General features: G+C 39.0%; 1 protein-coding gene across 2 annotated transcripts in view; it reads left to right on the top strand.

Moving 5' to 3' along the window:
- Positions 1–20,237, top strand: part of FNDC3B (fibronectin type III domain containing 3B) — a 362,808-nt gene that overhangs the window by 209,458 nt on the left and 133,113 nt on the right. For both annotated transcript variants that reach the window (XM_023213445.3, XM_023213446.2), the window contains exons 5-6: positions 210–453; positions 3,970–4,251. In XM_023213445.3, the coding sequence (XP_023069213.1) occupies positions 210–453; positions 3,970–4,251 (526 nt within the window). The remainder of the gene's footprint in view (positions 1–209; positions 454–3,969; positions 4,252–20,237) is intronic.

Below are 20,237 nucleotides of genomic sequence, written 5' to 3'. Positions count from 1 at the left end.
AATAATTTGTTTTTGTACGTTTTAGGAGTTACATGTTCTTACTTCTAGAGCTCATTTAACTGGTTGAACTAGAGAACCAGAATACAACATGATTTGTGTTTTTCTATGGTGGAAGAGAAAAGTAAAATTAAAGTGGAAGTTATTAATACTATCTATATTCACAGGCTGCTAATATGTACTGCGTTCTTTCCTTTTGTGTTTTTCTTCAGGTGATTGAAGACAGTACTGGAGTCCGCCGGGTGGTGGTCACACCCCAGTCTCCTGAGTGTTATCCCCCAAGCTACCCCTCAGCCATGTCTCCAACCCATCATCTCCCTCCCTATCTGACTCACCATCCACATTTTATTCATAACTCACACACGGCTTACTACCCACCTGTTACCGGACCTGGAGATATGCCACCTCAGTTTTTTCCTCAGCATCATCTTCCCCACACAATATATGGTGAGCAAGGTAAGTAGATTCTCGTTGGCATCAGGAGCCCTTGAAACTGGTTACAGCATTTCAATAGTTCAAGATGGCCCTTTGTTTCTTGTGAAATAAGCAGAGTAGAAAAGGATCTAGGTGGTTTGTAAGACTCATGAGGAATTCCTAGCTTCCTTTGTCCTGCATGGTGCCTTGGAAAAATTACTTTGTGGGTTTAGGTCTTTTTCTTTCTTTCAGTTTTCCCAAACTCGGCCCCAACCCCCACCTTACACGATTAAGGAGTAAGGTAGCCACCTTTTATTTTAGAAAAGTGGCAATGTGACATTGTTCCCATGTCCTGAAAGCATGTTTTTATGTGAGAGTGGCCTGAGGTAAAACTGTGGCACATTGTTGCTTTGGGATCCATATGATCTACCAGTTAAAGGGAAATTGAAAGGTGTTTTGTGCCCCATTTCCAATGTTTGAAGATTGTGAAGTCTCAGCAACCTTTGGGTTTCCTGAAAGGCTCTATGTTGTGATGTTGGCAGAACTAAAAATCCCCTGGCTGTTGGTGTGGCCTTCCTGAACCTGCTTTTAGTTTAAGACTAGCCATTAGTGCAGCCACAGTTTCACTGGTTGTTAGGCAAATACTTACCTGGATATGAAAAGAGTCTCAGAACTACCAACATTGTATCTTTTTAAAGTTTTGACCTTGGTGTTGGTTTAGTTTAAAGGCTTTCTCTATCAAAATGAGTCTTAAGAAACCAGATAATTGAAGGTAAAATTAGACTTTAGCCTCTAGGACTTTACAAAGTGATTTTCTTCTGAGTCTGACTATGAAGGGAAGCATTTTACTGCTTCAGACATTTATTATGTTGGTTTAGATACATTGTAGAAGCAATGCCTGTTATACCATAGAATGTTTGAGCAAGTTATTACTTTTAAGTTATATATATATAGATATAAAATTATATAATTTCTATATAATTAATTATAATTTATAATTATATATATTTTTATATATAATTTTTCCCTGTTCATCTCACATTATGACTTATTCACAGAAAAAGCTTTTTTGAGATGGTATTTCAAGTGAAATATACTGTTGTAACTTAGGGATAGAATTTGACTGTATGTGTGTTTTGTTTGTTTTTTAAGTAGTCAAAGAAATTTGACATAATTCAAATTATTCAGGTACTTTCACAGTGGGGTATAAGGGGATGATAGCAAAACATGAAATCAATACTTTGATTTTATAGCAGCGTCAATAACTTCCTGTTAATTTGATCTTTTTTCCATGCGACATAACACCAAGAAAACATTAAGTAGTGGGGATATACTATGAAAACATTTGGATAAAAACTGAAAAAATTTAGTTAGCTGTAATTTTTTTAAATGTATTCAGTGCTTTGACACAATATGCATTAAATAATTGAGTGTTTCTCAGAGCTTTCTGGCTGGATCTGAGCTCTGATGACATGAAAGTCCTTGGTGACTGACTCACTGCCTGCTGGTGTATGTCTGACTTGCCTTATTTTAGCAGTCTGTTAGTAGGATGCCACATAGTTACTGTTTTGTAAATGCTGTCCTTTGCAATTTTAGGCAAGACAACGGTATGATTTAAATCATTAGAGTTAAGCACAATTGTAGTCTCTTCATTTTATGGTGTATTTGGGTCTAATTCCATTAAAATAACACAGAGCAATAATGTATACAAATAAAAATGCCTTCGTTGATTTCGCATTAAAGCGGTAAACCAAAATCCCTTCCCTTTATAAAAAAGCCATTTATATGTTCTTTAACCTTAGTTCTTTAGTGTGCATACCTAAAAGCAATTTAAATATTAATTTTCTAAACTATAAGAGTTTAAAAGTTTTCACCATATCTGAAGAGATGATTAGTGCCTGCGGTGAATATGTTAAATCTCATGTGTAATGCATCGTGGCATTTAGAACATTTACTGTCCTTCTGGTATATTTTCACGTTGTTTATTTGGATACGTACTGTCTGAATAGGATTATATTTGTTTTGACACATTCTCTAGTGCAAACTGGTTCTCTCATGAAGATTTGATTTTTCACCAAACAACTTGTTAAAAAAACAAATCTTCCTTTAGCTATGTTAACAGTAAGAAACAGTGGAGCTTTACCGTTGAGTAATTGAGACAGCAGTTTTGTTAAATTATGCAGGGTAACCATACATTTCTGTTGTGCCTGTGACAGTCCTAGTTTAGGTCTCTTGCCTTGAAGAAATTATTGATATTCCTCCCTTCTCACTGTCAGAAGCGTTCAGATTTGGATGGTAATTTATATTGTCACTCCATAGATGAGGTGACCCTTGTTTCTTATGAAGATGTAAGGACCCAATCTTTGTGTTACGCATTGTCATTTTTACTGATACCTGAAAATAATTTTGAACTGATTTAAAAATTTAAATTTAACATGAAGTTTTCCCCTTGAGGTCATAAGATTGTTTGCAGGCTTCTGTTTTCTTTTGAGCCACTTTAAAATGTGCGTAGTAAAGTCACATGACGTTCTACATTTGTCTTGCCTTCGATTACTCCAAAAGAGAAGTTTGAGACCACAGCTTATTACGTTTGGCACCAGATTTCAGAGATGGCTTTTCTTAACCCTTATACTTCCTCCTTGAACGTTTCCCCCGATTCTGTGAGCTTTGATTATTTTAAATGGAAATATGTCATCTCATTATCTTAGTTAAATTTGTTAAAATGTTGCCTCTTTTGAATGCCACAAATAATTTAAACTTTGACTGGAATATACTTTCCAGTAGAAATACTATTCTGTCTACAGGGATAAGTAGACTTTTAAAGTGGCTTGATTCTAAGTACATGTTTAATGGGAGTATTTTATTTGTTCTAACTTTTTCATGTATTGCAACTACTGAAAACATATTGAAAGGCAAAAATCAAAGCCAGTTATAAATTCAACTAGAATATGAACTCTTTAGGGATAACAACCTTGTCTTCAGTATTCTCTGTAATACAGGAAATTTTCTGAATGCACAGTATAATTTTTAATGATTGATTATTCCTTGATTGATTAGAAACAAATGGGAATGCTTTAAATGTATATCATGTATATGGCATTTTCTTTTTTCTTTTTCTTTTTGAGGCAGAGTCTTGCTCTGCCGCCCAGGCTGGAGTGCAGTGGTGCAATCTCAGTTCGCTGCAATCTCCGCCTCCCGGGTTCAAGCGATTCTCCTGCCTCAGCCTCCCCAGTAGCTGGGATTATAGGTGCCCACCACCACGCCTGGCTAATGTTTTGTATTTTTAGTAGAGATGGGGTTTCACCATGTTGCCCAGGCTAGTTTCGAACTCCCAAACTCAGACAGTCTGTCCACCTAGGCCTCCCAAAGTGCTTACAGGCGTGAGCCACCACGTCCGGCAGTATTTTCTTAAAAAAAAATGTATTATACTCTGTTTAGTAATATTTTAGACTTCTTTTATACTTTAGACTTCTTCAGGAGCCAGATCATTTGACCATTTAATAATTTATTACTGAAAATGTAAACTGAGTTTGGGTTTATCATAATCATCCGTTTTAGAAATTATACCACTTTATGGAATGTCAAGCTACATCACCCGAGAAGACCAGTACAGCAAGCCTCCGCACAAAAAACTGAAAGACCGCCAGATCGATCGCCAGAACCGCCTCAACAGCCCTCCGTCTTCTATCTACAAAAGCAGCTGCACAACGGTATACAATGGCTACGGGAAGGGCCACAGCGGTGGAAGTGGCGGAGGCGGCAGCGGTGGTGGTCCCGGAATTAAGAAAACAGAGCGACGAGCAAGAAGCAGCCCAAAGTCAAATGATTCAGACTTGCAAGGTAATACTCAAGATGTTTGCCATAGAGTGAATTATCAAGACAGAGACATCTCAAATGTTGTTTCCACATCTTTTACATGAGAATATTATTTCATGGTGCTTGGTTGTTCTGTTAAGAATATTTGAGTAGACCTTCTTTGATCTATTTCTTAGTAAGGAAAGATTATTGCATTGTTTATTTTTTATTAATACTTCATGGCAGAAATACTACGTTTTGGTCACATATGCCATGTAGCTTTCTACTTAGTAACAAGTGTGTGGAAATCTTTTCATGTTAGCCTACTTCTGTTGTTTCACTCTCTGAATAGACAGATGTGGAAGAAATCCAAAGATAATTTTTCTAAAAGTGTAGGCTAGTTTAAATCTCAAAATAATTATACCTCATAAACCATATGTAATTACTTCCTTACGGTAATGAAATCTGTCATTGAATCACAGAAATATATTTCTCTTTAGTTTTGGCCTCAGTTATTGTCTCATACCACCTTTTGCCTGTGAATTAAGTGTTTGGAAACCAAGAACGAGATGGAAGAATGAGGGTCACCACATATAGCTAGAGAAACATCAACTCACAATGGCACGTGCTTTTTTGTAGATGAATCTCTTGGGTATAGATCAGTTGATTTGGAGGAAGGTTTTTGTGTTTAAATGAAGTTTTGGGGGTAGTTTAGAGAGAACCTATTTTGATGCCACATAAGGAAAAACAGTGACTTTTTCTATAGGCATAGGGAAGAATGACTTAAGTGAGGCAAAAAAGGTAACATTTGGATAAGGTAGGTGAGTTTATAGATAGAAATGACTGGAAAACAAAGACATGAACAACTTTTAAAGATAGGATCAATTATTCAAGTAGATTCCCTTTTTCGTGCACAATCACATTCTCACAGACAGTCCCCATTTCTACCTGACTGAGATGCAATAAGGAATCTGATTATAACACTCATTGATTGTAACACTCATTGAATTTACGAATTCCTTACTGCATCTCATTCGGGTAGAAACAGGGACTGTGTCTGTGAGAATGTGATTGTGACTGAAAAAGATGGAATTTGTGTATTTTTGAGTGTCTATGGAAGAGCTTCTGACAAGGGAGAGGAAGGTTAGGTAAAATGAAATATTGCAATCAACATTTCCCCCTACGTTATTTGGGTGAGTGATTACAGCATGAGAGAGAGCAATAGTAAGATAACAGTGAAATGTAAACAGATCATGTATTCTTTTCATTTTAATTATTTATTCTTTTCTCTATTTTCCAAACTCTATGCAATTACCACGTTATTCTTACAATTTTTAAAACATAAATAATTATCATACAAAGGAAATTGAAGATTCAAGAGGCTTGTACATAGCTCTTAAGGGAAGATGCTGGGTCTCATATAATAATTTTCGTCAAATGATACTGTAATTTCTAAGCTTGAAATTAGTTTATTAGCAGTGTTACAATTTAACCATGACTATACAAGAATTCATACCAAAAAAATTAAGAATAGATTTCCCTAAAGAGAATTTTAATCCAAAGAAAAGCGAGAGAGAATGTATAAATTGTCTAGAGAGCTTACGAGGTTTGAAGTACTTTGATTACTTGACTCATTCTTTAATAATTTTCACCTTGCTTTGCACCAAAACTGATTTAAGGCAAATGACGTAGACACATAGAAGCAGATGACATAAATGTAAGCATTAAGGAGCCGAAAGATGATAAGGGAAGGAAAATACTAATAAGATGAAGCAGGGTTCCAGTAGAGTGGCTTGATATGGGCCATATATTTGGTTTTGAGCCTCCTGGTTGTCAAAGCAAAAAGGCAAATGTGAATCATGGACAAAGAACAAAGCACTTCTTGTTCATGGGGTCCATCAAGTGGCTCATAATGTTTCAGTTGTGTCTGCCTCAAAATGTGGCTGTTGGTTCCTAGGATTCCAAAAGGCTTTTTCCTGCTTTCTCATCCTTACAAGTGTGTCTCCTGCTAGAGGTTACCGCACCTGACATCTAAATCTGTGCCCCAGAAACAGACTTCTTAACTGATTCTTAGGTTTACAGTGCTACCTAATTAATCTAAAACTATACTTAATACCAGTATGATAAACCTAATAGGTTCATATGTGGTTTGCACAAGAATAGAATATATACTTAACCATAACATGTGACTTGTGGTTTTACTTAGGTTAAATTGCCCTCATGGCCAGAAGAGATAAATCTTTTTACTTTTTTTTTGAGATGGAGTCTCGCCGTCACGTAGGCTGGAGTGCAATGGTGCGATCTCAGCTCACTGCAGCCTCTGCCTCCCAGGTTCAAGCCATTCTCCTGCCTCAGCCTCCTGAGTAACTGGGATTACAGGCATGTGCCACCATACCCTGCTAATTTTTGTATTTTTGGTAGAGATGGGGTTTTGTCATGTTGGCCAGGCTGGTCTCAAACTCTTGACCTCAGGTGATCTGCCCACCTCGGCCTCCTTCTTTTTTACTTTATAATTCCTTTGCCTTTGAGTTAATTTACTTGAATAATTTACCTTTTTACCACTTACAAAAAACAAATCTTTAAAAAAAGACACACTTTAAGTTTGTGCCTGGTCCTGTGGTAAAACTAAACACATGTAAAAGAAGCAAACAACTCATGTTAATATAAATACATGTATTAAAAAGATGGAGATACCTTAATTAAAAAGATGGAGATACCTCTTGAGGTCTAGTTCTCTCAGTTAACTGTGCTTCAGAAACTTTAAAACAATAGAGATTCATGGACCCCATTTTAGACCTAGTAAATCAGAATCTTCACACCACTTTTGACTTCATGTTTTTTTTGTTTTGTTTTTTAAATAAAACCTCCATCGGGGATAATGTATAATCAGCCAAGATAGAAGATTATACTATCATAATAATAAGGATGGTTCATCAAGTTGTACACAGTATGGAATAGGAACTTTGTGTTTTATTCATCAATCTCTCCCTCCTTCTAGTACTATACCTGACACATAGTAGGTACTCAGTAAATATTGTTAAGTGAGTCCTGTTTTCTTAATTGCCTTGTTTTCCAGAGCAAGCCTTCTTTTTGAACACACAAAGCTATTGTACCATTTCCTTTTCCTGGAACAAATTGTTGCATTGCTCAAGGAAACTGCTCTGTGGCTAGCCTCCCCTTTCATTTACTATTACCTTCAGGAAAACAGGCACGACAGAGTCCCATAGTACACTCTGAGAAATATGGGATCTCTGAGTTCTTGCACTTCCTTGGAGCAAATGGTGTGGTGTGAGCCGAGAACAGTTGGGGCTTTGGTATTAGACATACAGTACTTGGCTTAGAATTGGGCTTTGTTACTTACTTTTTCCTTTTAGTCTTCCCTGGATTTCCATGTTCACATTTGTAAAATGGGCACTTAAATTTCCATTATTAAATATTAAAAATACCCTTGCTCAGTTCTTAACACTTTAATATAATGGTAACCCTTATGACTTGAATATTGTCTCTCTCATCTTCAGGACTCCTGTTATTACAGGCTCATGTCTCATCTGAGATAGCTGCCCCTCAAAATAGGCATCTCTGTCTACTCTCCATCTGGCGTTTTCCCCTTCCCTTCATGCTCCATTCCCCTCACCCCAGTCCCCTACATTTCTTCTCCTTTAAGCCAGAAGTGGCTTTCTTTGCTTAAACCCATCTTACATTTTCGAAAGCTAAACCCTGCATTACTGGCCCACTATCTCTGAAAGTTGCTTCCAGGCTCCTCTTTTTTTTTTTTTTTTGAGACGGAGATGGAGTTTCACTCTTGTTGCCCAGGCCGGAGTGCAATGGCGTGACCTCAGCTCAGTGCAACCTCCACGTCCCAGGTTCAAGCAATTTTCCTGCCTCAGCCTCCTAAGTAGCTGATATTACAGGCGCACACCACCAGGCTTGGCTAATTTTTGCATTTTTAGTAGAGACAGGGTTTCACCATGTTGGCCAGGCTGGTCTTGAACTCCTGACCTCAGGTGATCCACCCGCCTTGGCCTCCCAAAGTGCTGGGATTACAGTTGTGAGCCATTGCGCCTGGCCAATTTTTTTGTATACTTAGTAGAGGCGGGATTTTGCCATGTTGGCCAGACTGGCCTTGACTGCTGGTCTCCAACTCCTGGCCTCAGCCTCCCAAAGTGCTGGGATTACAGGCGTGAGCCACCGTGCCTGGCCACTTCCAGGCTCTTTTAAGAGAGGTTGGCACTGTGTAGAAACATACCCAATATCCTGGGGTCCTCTCTGGTGGAATTGGCACCGGATCTCATACATCTTCTCGTCACCTCGTCCTAGGGCACTTCCAGCTCCGAGTGAGAAAGAACTCTGGTGCTCAGCCTCTTGGGACTTCCTTTCTCATGGTCTCTGGTATCTCCCCATATGTTTTTTTATTTTTCTCTTTGCTCCCTCTGAACCTTAAGAGACCTCCCAGAAGGGCCACCTTATGGTTTAACATGTGTGATTATTCATTTTCCTCTCAAGTGCATCCTCTGTTGTGGCTACAGTTAAATAGATCTCAACATTTTAATCGCTTCTGTGAGAACCTCTGTGGTGCTCCCCACTATCTAGAGAATAAAGTCTAAACTGCATGATATGACACAAACTAACTTCTTGTGGCCCTTCAGATTTCCCTACCAGACACGCTCGCTGTGTTCTGCCCCGTTTTGTGAATATGCCTCATTCCCTTTTCTTGGCCTGTCCTTCCAGTTCCTCTGCCTAGCAAACTCCAACTCAGGCCTTCAAGAGCCAGCTCAGTTATCACCTCCTCTATGAAGGCTGCCTGTCTCTCCAACATATTATGATGGCAGATAAGTTAGGGAAAAATATTTCAAGAGTTTTTGCCTTCCTTTTCTCTTCCTCTCCCAGCATTTCATTTTAGAACAGTGCTTGAGCATCAAGTCCACAGATGTTCAAGGACAGGAATGGAAAAATTTGTTCTGGTGTACAGAGTATTATGCAAGAGCTGGGCCTTGAGCCTGTTCTGTGGCCAAAACCCAGTTAAAATAGTCACATTGCCTTTCACTGCAGAAGCTAAAGAAGTTTCTGTTGCTCTTCATTGAGTGAGAGGGAAGCTTCATTTCTTTCATTTTATTCTTGATAAAAACCGAAACACACGGTATTTTAAGGAAGTTATTGAATGGGATCCAGTGAGTCAGGATCCAGTTGTCTAACTGAAATCCTTCCATTTTCAGCCAGTTATACGCCCTCAGAAAGGACTTAGTTTACCTGCCAGTATTGTTTTAGAAAGAATTATATGAATTTAGAGTAAAAAACAAAAGCTTTGCTGAGGATCCACTGTTTATTTTTAAAAGACCTAAGTAGTCCCAATAATATATGTGTGTGTGTGTGTGTGTGTGTGTGTGTGTGTGTGTGGCAGATGGTGAAGGGAGAGGACATCAAGAGTGCAAAGTCACAATTTCCAAACTTTTGTTTTGTTTTGTTTTGTTTTGTTTTTTGAGACAGAATCTGGCTCTGTCACCCAGTCTGGAGTATAGTGGCACAATTTTGGCTCACTGCTACCTCCGCCTCCCGGGTTAAAGCAATTCTCCTGGGATTACAGGCGCCCGCCACCATGCCTGGCTAATTTTTGTATTTTTGGTGGAGACGGGGTTTTGCTATGTTGGCCAGGCTGGTCTCAGACTCCTGACCTCAGGTGATCTACCTGCTTTGGCCTCCCAAAGTGCTGGGATTACAGGTGTGAGCCACCGTGCCCGGCCTCCAAACACTTTTTTCTGTATAAAAATGTGCTGTGTGCAGTTGACATTGTTGACCTTCACTTTGTTCCTCGGGCTTACCCTAAGAATAAGGATGTCTTTTTCATATATGACTTTTACATTTTAAAAACGTAATGGAATTGTAGATTTTAAATAATCGGTGTTCTGGACTGTGTGACATAGAACATGTCATTTCACTAAGCCGTGGTTTTCCTTTCAGTAAAATGAACAGGTGAGTTAGGGTCTGTGATTTTCAAAATCTTATCAGCAAGTAGATTGCCTCTGTTTTCAGACAATTGTGTGTGGATCACCAATTTTAAATACAGTATCCCTTCACCCCGACCACATCATACACATTCATACACACATACATGTATACACATGCACTCTGAAAGCAGAGAGCACTAAAAATCCTGTGATTTGAGTGGAGGACCGGGGTCCTTGTCACCCTCCACAAGGCTTTCCCAGGGATCCAGCCCTCACCTGGATCCTGGCTACTCACAGGCTCAGGCCAGCATTATCCGTACCGTCTAGGAGCTTGTGAGACACATGCCCTTATGACCTGTCCCAGACCTACTGAATACAGGCTGTGTAGGTGGGGCCCACCAATCTGTGTTTCATCAGGCACTCCAGATAATAATAAGCCACAGTAGCATTTGAGAACTGCTGGCCCTTTCAGTGCGAAGCAATTTTTAACCAATATTTTAAATGGCAGGGGTGGGAAAGCAGCGGGTGGGAGGCATTCAGTTGGAACACTTGGTTTAAGTTGAGACATGTTCCTTGTACTATCTGTATCATGATAAATACATACTAGTGGTGGAAGAGTTCCTTTTGTGTGACTAACATATAGGTAACAGTTTATGTGAACTCTTCCAGAAGTTATAGTGCCATATGGGAAAAATTGGGGCAAAGTGGCAAGAATTCCAAATATAGAAGAAAACGAACATACAGCATACTTTTGGCATTTGAACTTTGAAATTGTTAACAATCCAAAGACTCAGTTGCATTTTAGATCACATTCCACCACATAGACTCACAGTTTCTGGTTATGATACCGAAAGCCAGTGATGAGGGCATTATTCTTGTGCATTTCTCTTTCAGAGTTCACAGATTGCTTTCTGACTCCAGCAGTGTTCCTTATTGCCGGTTCTTTGTATTCTAATTCTTTCTCAGGTGGTCTCCCTGGCATTTTTTCTCTTCCTAGTCTTATATTTTGTGATCATTGCTCAGAAACCAGAATCAGACTACAGCTCTACTTCCTCCAAAGCAGCAAGAAAGTGTATTCACAATAACATTAATTATTCATAATGAGAAGTCATAGTGCACTAAGGCTTGAGATGGCATTTTTTTCCCTCTAGGGGTCTGAGATTGTGGATATTTTTGGGTCCTTGGAGTCTGTCCTTTTGCTGAATGGCTTGGATTCTGGGAGGGCATGGCAGCGTCCACCTGTGCAGGGCCGACAGTGGTTTCCTTTGTCTGGAATGCCGTGCTTAATGTTAATAAGGTCTGGAATGTTGGGAGTCAAGACAGATTTTCTTTTGGACTCTTCTTTTGGTCTTGGCTCCCTGTAGCAGATAATGCTTGTGCTTTTCTGTTTTCTGATTAAAATAGGATATTTAGTAGGGCTTTTGCACTTCACAAGTGGCAGATTTCCTCTTTCTCTTGTAAGCTTTTTCTGTCTTGTGAGCACATATCCTAGGCATGCTCAGACGAGGTGTTTTGGAAGGCTGGAGTTTGGCAGGGCTCTTCTTTTCCCCCACAGTATCTGCTTCCCTTACTGCATTTGGACACTGTACTGTTTCTAGATACATTGTTAATATTGCTTTATCTCTCAAGTCTGTAGGTGACCATGCATCCTGTGTGTTTTCACCTATCTACAGCTGCATATAAATTCTGAGTATTGCAAAAATACCAAGAAAACATGAGAAAAGTTAAAAGTGAGCTCAGGTCAGTGGAATTCATCCATCTGACTGTCAATTACAGTCGGAAAAGTGAAAATAGTCCAAACAAGCCCAAATCACTTTTATTTTTTAAAAGGACAGTGGGGACCCCTGGATCAGAATGCAAGAGACGTGAGACATTCTTTTTGGCAGGAAACTGGACAATTAACATCGCCACTTCCATTTCAAGTGTAGGCTGCCAGATCCGTCCGCTCAGTTTAGAGGTCTCTGAGTGACTCTAATTAGGGACCAAGCAGACTTGAACGCTTTGCAACTGTCTGTGTGTGGGATGGAGATAGTTTGGGGGTCAGAAGGCTGTTTCATAAGGAGCATGCTGCTCATTAACATGTGCTTTCTGACTTGGGCATTATCCTGCAGGGCCAAGGCTGGAGAAATCAAACTATGAACAATTATTTTTCTCTAAGACCCCTGTATGATGATTTTTTTCCCCCCTTACTGGGATGTTGATTTTACTAGTGCAAAGGCAAATTTACAGCTCAACAAAGAGGACACCATGGTGGCCCAAATTGTTAATTAGTAGAGTATATAATTGTCTTTAGTAAGTTACATCACTTATCCTATCTTTTGCCTTTCGCCCTTTCCCCCTCGTATTTTTGTTGCAATCTGGAATGTTTTAAATACGTTAATGCGTGATTCTTTCAACAGGCAAAATGAGATATTTTTGTCATGTCAGGTTAAGAAGTCTTAACCCATTAAATCATACTTGAAGCTTCACATTTTTCACTTGCATATAAGAAGACAAACAGCATGCAAAAATAATTCGTTGAGTTTTCTTTTGAAATGAATGTTCACCAGAAGTTTAGGTCAGAATTTTGATTAGTTTTTACCATATGTAGTACTGAACTCTGTAAACCCATGTTATTTTCTCTGCCTTTTTGCTTTCTTGGGAACTGATCATGGCAGCATTTAGATGACATCAGAACCCATGTTGGTAAAATAAATGTCATCCCAAAGAACCCTTTAAACAGCAGGTATAAGTGATGATATGGTTTGTTTCTGGTATATTTGTAACCTTCAGTTTTATTGAATTGAAACTTCTATATGTTATTTCTCTCATTTAGCTAAGTTGAATTCTGAATTTAACTGGGTTAGAGGTCATCATCACAAAAGTGCCATATGCAGAAGTAAAATATGTACTAGTTGGGACCTTGCAGATCTTGGTTTAGTCTCAGTTCAGCCACTTGGGAACTATGTGACCTTGGGCATGATAGTTAATCTTTCAAGGCTTCATTTTCTTCTTGTGTGTAGAAAATAGGGGTAATTAATGGCATCTCTTTCAGAGGACTATCATCAGCTCTTAGTACAATTTCAGACTCTAAGTGCTTTAAAAATGTAGTGGTATTGGTAAAGAAAGACCATGAGATTTTTTCCTTGTGAGAACTGCTTTCTGTGGGTCATTTTAGCAGAACCTCAGCCTGTGAGCATGCCTATCAGAATGCTGTTGGGCAAGGCATCCTGCAGCCGGGGTCAGTGTTAAGTAGTAGTGAATGCCAAGGACTTGAGACAGGGGAGAGTTCAGAGGGGCATCCACTCCCCAGAAAAGGTTCTTGGACTATTGCCAACCCACAAACAACCTGCTGAATTCTGGGCAAGAATAAAATGCAGTCCTCTCTCCATGCTTTTTCCCTGTCACCTCTCTGGGTTGAATTCTCTGTGTGAGCCCACGGAATGGGGTCTAACAGGCTGGCTTGATTCTGTTTGAACCCACTCAGCAAATTAAGCACTCTAAGTTACTTTGCTAAAAGGAGGAGATTGCAGGGGACATTAGCTGGAGGCGATGGGCAAACAACAACTGCTCTGTATTTATTTTTCTCCCACCCACATTCCTTGCTTTAGGGCAATTAGTTAAGCTGGATGGATAAGCTAACTGGGTAACCTACTAAATTTCCAAGTCTTTCACAACTTTTCCTTACACCTTGCAACTTGTACACCATCTCTTCCGCATTCTGTGGGCTGCATAGACCTGCCCTGCTACATTGCGGAAGGGGTTGGCACTAGGTGTAGGTAGATCATGGAGGTGGCAAGGCATCTTGGAGGCTGACTACCAGGTGTCGACGCAGAAACCGTTTCTGTTAATACCTTATCTGAAAGAGTCTCAGCATTTTTGATGGAATTTTGGCAAATTTCCTGCTGCTATGTCAACATCGATTTTGTCATTGCTTCTCCTGTGGAGTGGAGCTCTAGGATCTTTACATAAACTGCAGTGTGAAGAGGCAGGGTGTTGAACTTCTGGTTTTGTATGATCATTATTGGAATGTGATAATTATAGTCTATATTGCAAATATGTTCATTATCATTCATGCTTTCTGCTATGGTCAGCTTTGGCTTTTATTTTAAATTTAATTTCCTCAACCAGACACACAGTGTAGCAGACTCTATTACCCTATTTCAGTTTTTGGTGCTGTAATGAGACTTTGAAATTCTAGGAATTGAGTAGATAACAAGTGTGATGTGGGAAAGGTCCCTGGGAAACAACAGTGATACTATTAGGTTGGTGCACAAATAATTGTGGTGTTTGCCATCACTATTGCACCCACATAACAGCTCAGTGCATGCAATTGACAAAGTAATGAGTGAAATGCTCCCTATAGTTGACTATAAGATTTCCTCATTTTTCTCTGGTGCTGAATTTGCTTTTCAAAAAACTCTTCCCCTTGCTGTTCCCTTCCCCATTCCAGATTGTAACTGCTTCTTTCCAGCTGCATCAGAAGAAGGGGACTTTCCATGTAGGTGTTATGCTCAGAAAAGGGCAGAAAAGACCAGGTCATGGTGGGGATGACTTGCTCCAAGCACAAAAGAGAATTGTGATGGTTCAGGAAGACTGGAAAATAATGAAGCAGGAAAGAAATGAGAAGGGCTTCAGAGGAATGGCACATTGAAATAAAAGGAAGTGGTAAGAACAGGAAAACAAGTGGAATGAAAGGAGCATACACAGTGGGCAGGGATGATTGGATAGACTGTGGAATAAAGGTAATTTGGGGGAAAAACAGGCAGAAAATAAAAGAGGTTTCATGGTTCCATGGTTGCATATTCCATTCCTCTCACTAGGTTAACATTTCCCAGAGGGGTTGGGTGGAGAGGGGGAAATCCTTTCTGCCCTGTTGTGGTCCATGTGTCCTTTTGCTGGCAGCTCCACTTGGAACAAATCTTCCTGTGAATACATCTCCTACTTTTTTCCTATTTGGAGTTTCCTGATGCTTTTGTTTTCCTCTTGTGCTGGATTAGAGCATCTACTGCCAGCATGCATTAACGTGATAAACAAATTAAAAGTGAAGTCTTAAGTAGAACTTTGGAAGGAGTAGCAGTACACTATATTGAGGTACTGGATTTTTTGAATATGACTTGAAGTTGTGAAAGTGATGTTTTAGAGTTTTGATGTGCTTAAAAACTGGAAATTGAGAATTTTTTTTACTTTTTGTTTTAAGTTAAAAATTAAGCACAAGAGACCAGGCATGGGAGGATCAGTTTGTGAGGATCCCTTTGGGAAGCCAAGGCAAGAGGATTGCTTGAGCCCAGGAGTTCAAGACCAGCCTGGACAACATAACAAGACCCTATCTCTTCAAATAAATAAATAAATAAATAAATAAATAAATAAATAAATAAATAAATAAAATTAGCCGGATGTGGTGGGCATTCAGGAAGCTGAGATGGGAGCATTGTTTGAAACCAGGAGGTCAAAACTACAGTGAGTGTTGATCGTGCTACTGCCCTTTAGCCTAGATGATAGAGTGAGACCCTGACTTTAAAAAAAAAAAAAAAAAAAAAAAGGCACAAGAAAGCGGGGGAGGGGGCACCACTTTTCCTTTTCCTTTATTCCTGGGTTAGTATGCCTTTGTCAAAAGCAGCTTGCTTTAAATGAAGATGTCATGCTTATTTCAAGTCCTCTTACAAACCGAATTCACTCTCATATCCCCTTGATATGTAATAAAAAGCAATATATATATAGCATTTCTGTGAAATAATCAAGCCTTGCTTTCTAGACTTATTAGAATTACCTCATGAAAGCAACATGAGGAAGTGAGTGGGAAGAACTAGGTCTACAACAATTAAAATAGTTTTTTTTTTTTTCATAAATGTATTTATTACTGCTTCTCTTAATTCACATGGTGAACTTCCATTGACCTTTTTTCCCTTTTATTTGAAAAGACACAAATTATTATATGCAGCAGTAAGATCTTTCAAACCAGGAGGCATGGAGAAACTGCCATATTTTAGGTTCACTAAGTTCCTCAAAACTATTTAAGTGTCTTGCCAAGCACATTTAAAAAAAATTCATATTTAGTCTTTCAGGAAGATTTATCTTTTGTTGGAATGTTGCTCCAAGGAACTCTATAAGATACCAGCATCTCTTGAAAGCTGTGTTAAAAATGATGTTGTTACTTAAGTGAGAAATGGTTATGGGTGCTTTAATTATTCAGCGATCGAGGGTTTTTTTTTTGTTTGTTTGTTTTTTTAAACACACTGACAGCATTCATATTATTTACTACTTACACGGTCGTCCATGTGAAGATGGCTCCAATTTAATTGCAGACAGTTTTCAATTTGAAAACTGTATCTTCATTTCATTAAAGAATTTCACGTCTGGGAAGTACTATTCCCTATAGAGTTTAATCTCTGGGTATAGTGGTCTCAGCATCATCTACAACATTACGCATGAGGGCAAAACTGTTTAGAGTAAGTTAGGTAAGTTGCTATTGTATTAGCATTTCTCAGAAGAAAGATGATCTTTTAGGTAGTAAACATACATGCATCGTAGAATCAGTAGGATTTCCTGATTTGCCTGACTCTGCGGTGCTTCCATGCCTGTTTTCTGCGTCGTTTCTTCACTTCCTTTTCTGTTTTTGTCGGGGGGAGACAGGGTCTTGCTCTGTTGCCCAGGCTGAAGTGCAGTGGCACGATCACAGCTCACTGCAGCCTCAACCTCCTTGGCTCAAACAATTCTCTTGTCCCAGACTTCTGAGTAGCTGGAACTACAGATGTGTGCCACCCCACCTGGCTAATTATTTTTATTTATTTTATTTTTTGTAGAGACAGGGTCTCACTTTGTTGCCCAGGTTGGTCTCGAACTCCTTGGGCTCAAGTGATTCTCCTGCTTCGGCCTACCAAAGGGCTGAGATTACAGGTGTGAGCCACCATGCTCAGCCCTGCATCATTTCTTTTAAATAATGTCAGGGACACCAGGTTCTATGGCCCTGCTACCCATATTGGAATGAGAGATACAGTAATCATCTAAATCTTAGCCTTTATAGTTATAAAGATTTCAGAACTTGGTTTTCTGAACTGAATAATCTGTCGGATGTTTGTACCCACAAATTAGGATGCTCATTCTTCTCTTTTATATTTTTATTTCTTGCATTTTTAGATTCTTTTATATTTTTATTTCTTCTCTTTTATATTTTTATTTCTTGCATTTTTAGATTCTATGAATTCTCTACTCTCTCTCCTGTTCGGTATATCTGGCTTCCAAGACTTGCCATATTTATCATCACTAATACTCTAAATGGACTTTTAAAATTCAACACTTTTTATTCATTCATTTACTGCTGAGGTACTGAGGTACTTTTTATTTTATTTTGCATTTTGAACAGGGTAAGGAAATAGAAAATGATAAAGATAAATGAGAAGGATGTTTTTAATACTAGATTATTGTCATAGCTGTCAACCTATTTACTTTTGAAGAAGAAAGTTTCAATAATTGCTCTTATTTTAAGACTATGTTACAAGCTCATTGAGTGCATCCAAGGAAAAGGAAGCACTTCAGATAAGCTAACTGCACTTCTTTAATAAGGGTGTGTGGTCCAGTTGCTAGTTTGTCCTTGTCATCTTATTTCCATTTCCTTCCTTTTGGCCATTTTTATCTTTAATGATCTCAGTAGGAGGTAAACAACCTCGATAAGAGGATAAGGGAGAATGTATCCAAGTGCTGCTTGTCAATAGCTTTGATAAAGATTTGGTGTGTATGGAAAACCTGAAACTTAAAATGATTCTCAGAAATTATCTCTAGGGTTCATTTGTAATATTGAGTAGATTACTATTTCTGTAGATGGGAAACTACTATTTCTATAGATCAAAAATAGTTGAATATTTGAAATTTTACATGCTTCAACTTAATATTCCACACATCAATATGAAGGATAATTAATAGGTATCTATACAAAGTATATCTCTACTGTGTTTCTCAGCTGTTGGTATGCTAGAATTTGTTCTGTTTTTACTTTCACTGTCAACAAGAGTAAAAGGTTTAGGGAGAGAAAACAGTGAACACCAAAGAACTTAGGTAATTTGTCTACTGCTAGGATGTTTTTTGCAAATAGATATTAAAAATGATATTTTGGGGTGAGCAGTGGATCAATAATCTGTTTAAGGCAGGAAATACTAGATTTTATAAAGATATAAAGGAATAAGATGAGATAAAATCACAGTGCCCAAGATGTTTTCTTGAAATAGTGGCTAGAGTCCTATTGATTAATGCTGGTGACTGAGACGTCAACATTGAAAATAAACCATCCCTAGACAATTGATAATTATAGGTGACAATTATGTTGTTATACTTTATTTAGGCAGTAGTTTTGTTCCTGGAAAATTACTTTTATTCAAGAGGAAAATTAGAAGCGTTTGAGAACTGAATGTTTTGTGGAAACTCTTGTGTATAATTTTTCAGTTTTATTCAATTTCATAAGTCTTCAGGGAATATTTTCAGGCCTAGATTTATGGACACTGTATATAGTACCTGCTACCAAAAGAACATTCTACCATCAGGCTTATTAGAAAGCATATTATCTGTTTTTCTGGTGCCTTGTTGTGAGCAGATGTTCCCTCAGCATTTCTGAACTATTTTAATGCACAAGATGGGAAGAACAGTAAGTTAAAAAGACAAAGATAGGAATTAATTTTTTGACTAGGTAACTGCATTTGAGTGGGGATAAATGTCAGTATTCTCAATCTTTTTTATCCCTCTGCTCAATTTGAGGTAATACCATGTGGTCACTTAATCTGTCATCAGACCCTAAAAATTGCATAACAAGTCTCAGTTCTGTGTTAGTAGGAGAATGGATTAAAAATAAGTTTGTAATAAACTTTAGCACAGTCCTGTCACTTGAGCTCAGTTCCTTTGATTTGGCCCAATTTTCTTCACTGTTTTTCTTTTCATATTGTAATGACTACTGTCCACAGAGAAGGTTAACACAATGGAGGCACACTTCTGATGGGCCCTGTGTTCCTTTCCTGTGATTAACAAATCAGCACACACAAAGCTGGTGCTTCTTTTTTTTCCCCCATAGAGATGGGGTCTCACTGTGTTGCCTAGGCTGGCCTCTAACTCCTGGGTTCACGGCACTCTGCCACCTCAGTTTTCTGAGTAATTGGGACTACAGGCATACACCACCATGCCTGGCAAAGCCAGTGATTTAAAACAACAGAAATTTATTCTGTCACAATTCTGGAGAGAATGTAGAGCTCAGAAGTCCAAAATCATTGTTACCTGGGTGAAATCAAGGTATTGGTAGGCCCGAGCTCCCTCTGGAGGCTCTAGGAAAATATCTGTTCCTTGCCTCTTCCAGCCTCAGGTGGATGCTGGCACTCTTTTGCTTGTAGCCACATCACCCCAGCTTCAAGATCAGCATCTTCAAATCTCTCTGCTCTTTTCTTCGCCTCTTGTTTGTGTTAAGTCTTCCTCTACCTCTGCCTTGTAAGAATGCATGTGATCTCATTTAGGGCCCATCTGAGTAACTCAGGATAATCGGCCATCTCAAAATCCTTAACCTAATCATATCTCCAAAGACTTTGGCGTGCAAGGTAACATTCACAACCACCACAGGCTCCTTCCAGCATCCCTGTCTAGAAACCTGGCTGAGCCAGCCCATTTGCCTGCATCCTAGTTAAAGGTCTGATTGATACACCCTCAACCTTCCTCAACATTTACTATATGCTTTTCAGTGAGCTGCAGTTAATTTCATCCAAATGTACAATAGCAGCAGCAAGTATCTGTCTCTACTAAAACAGGCCAAGAATCATTTAGCAGAGCTACCACCTGTCTTTAGAGAAGCAGTTTTCGTAGGGAAATCTACACACACGCTTTTTTGTTTTTTTGAGCAGGGTCTGACTCTGTCACCCAGACTAGAGTGCAGTGATATGATCTTGGCTCACTGCAGCCTCGATCTCCCTGGCTCAAACAATCCTCCCACCTCAGCCCCCTGAGTAGCTGGGACTATGGGTGTGTGCCACCCTGCCTGGCTAATTTTTGTATTATTTGTAGAGACAGAGTTTCACCATGTTGCCCAGGCTGCTCTTGAACTCCTGAGCTCAAAGGATCCTCCTGCCTCAGCTTCCCAAAGTG

This window comes from Piliocolobus tephrosceles, chromosome 2, assembly GCF_002776525.5.
Source record: "Piliocolobus tephrosceles isolate RC106 chromosome 2, ASM277652v3, whole genome shotgun sequence".
NCBI classification, from domain to species: domain Eukaryota; kingdom Metazoa; phylum Chordata; class Mammalia; order Primates; family Cercopithecidae; genus Piliocolobus; species Piliocolobus tephrosceles.
This window is presented reverse-complemented; position numbering and strand designations above follow the sequence as displayed.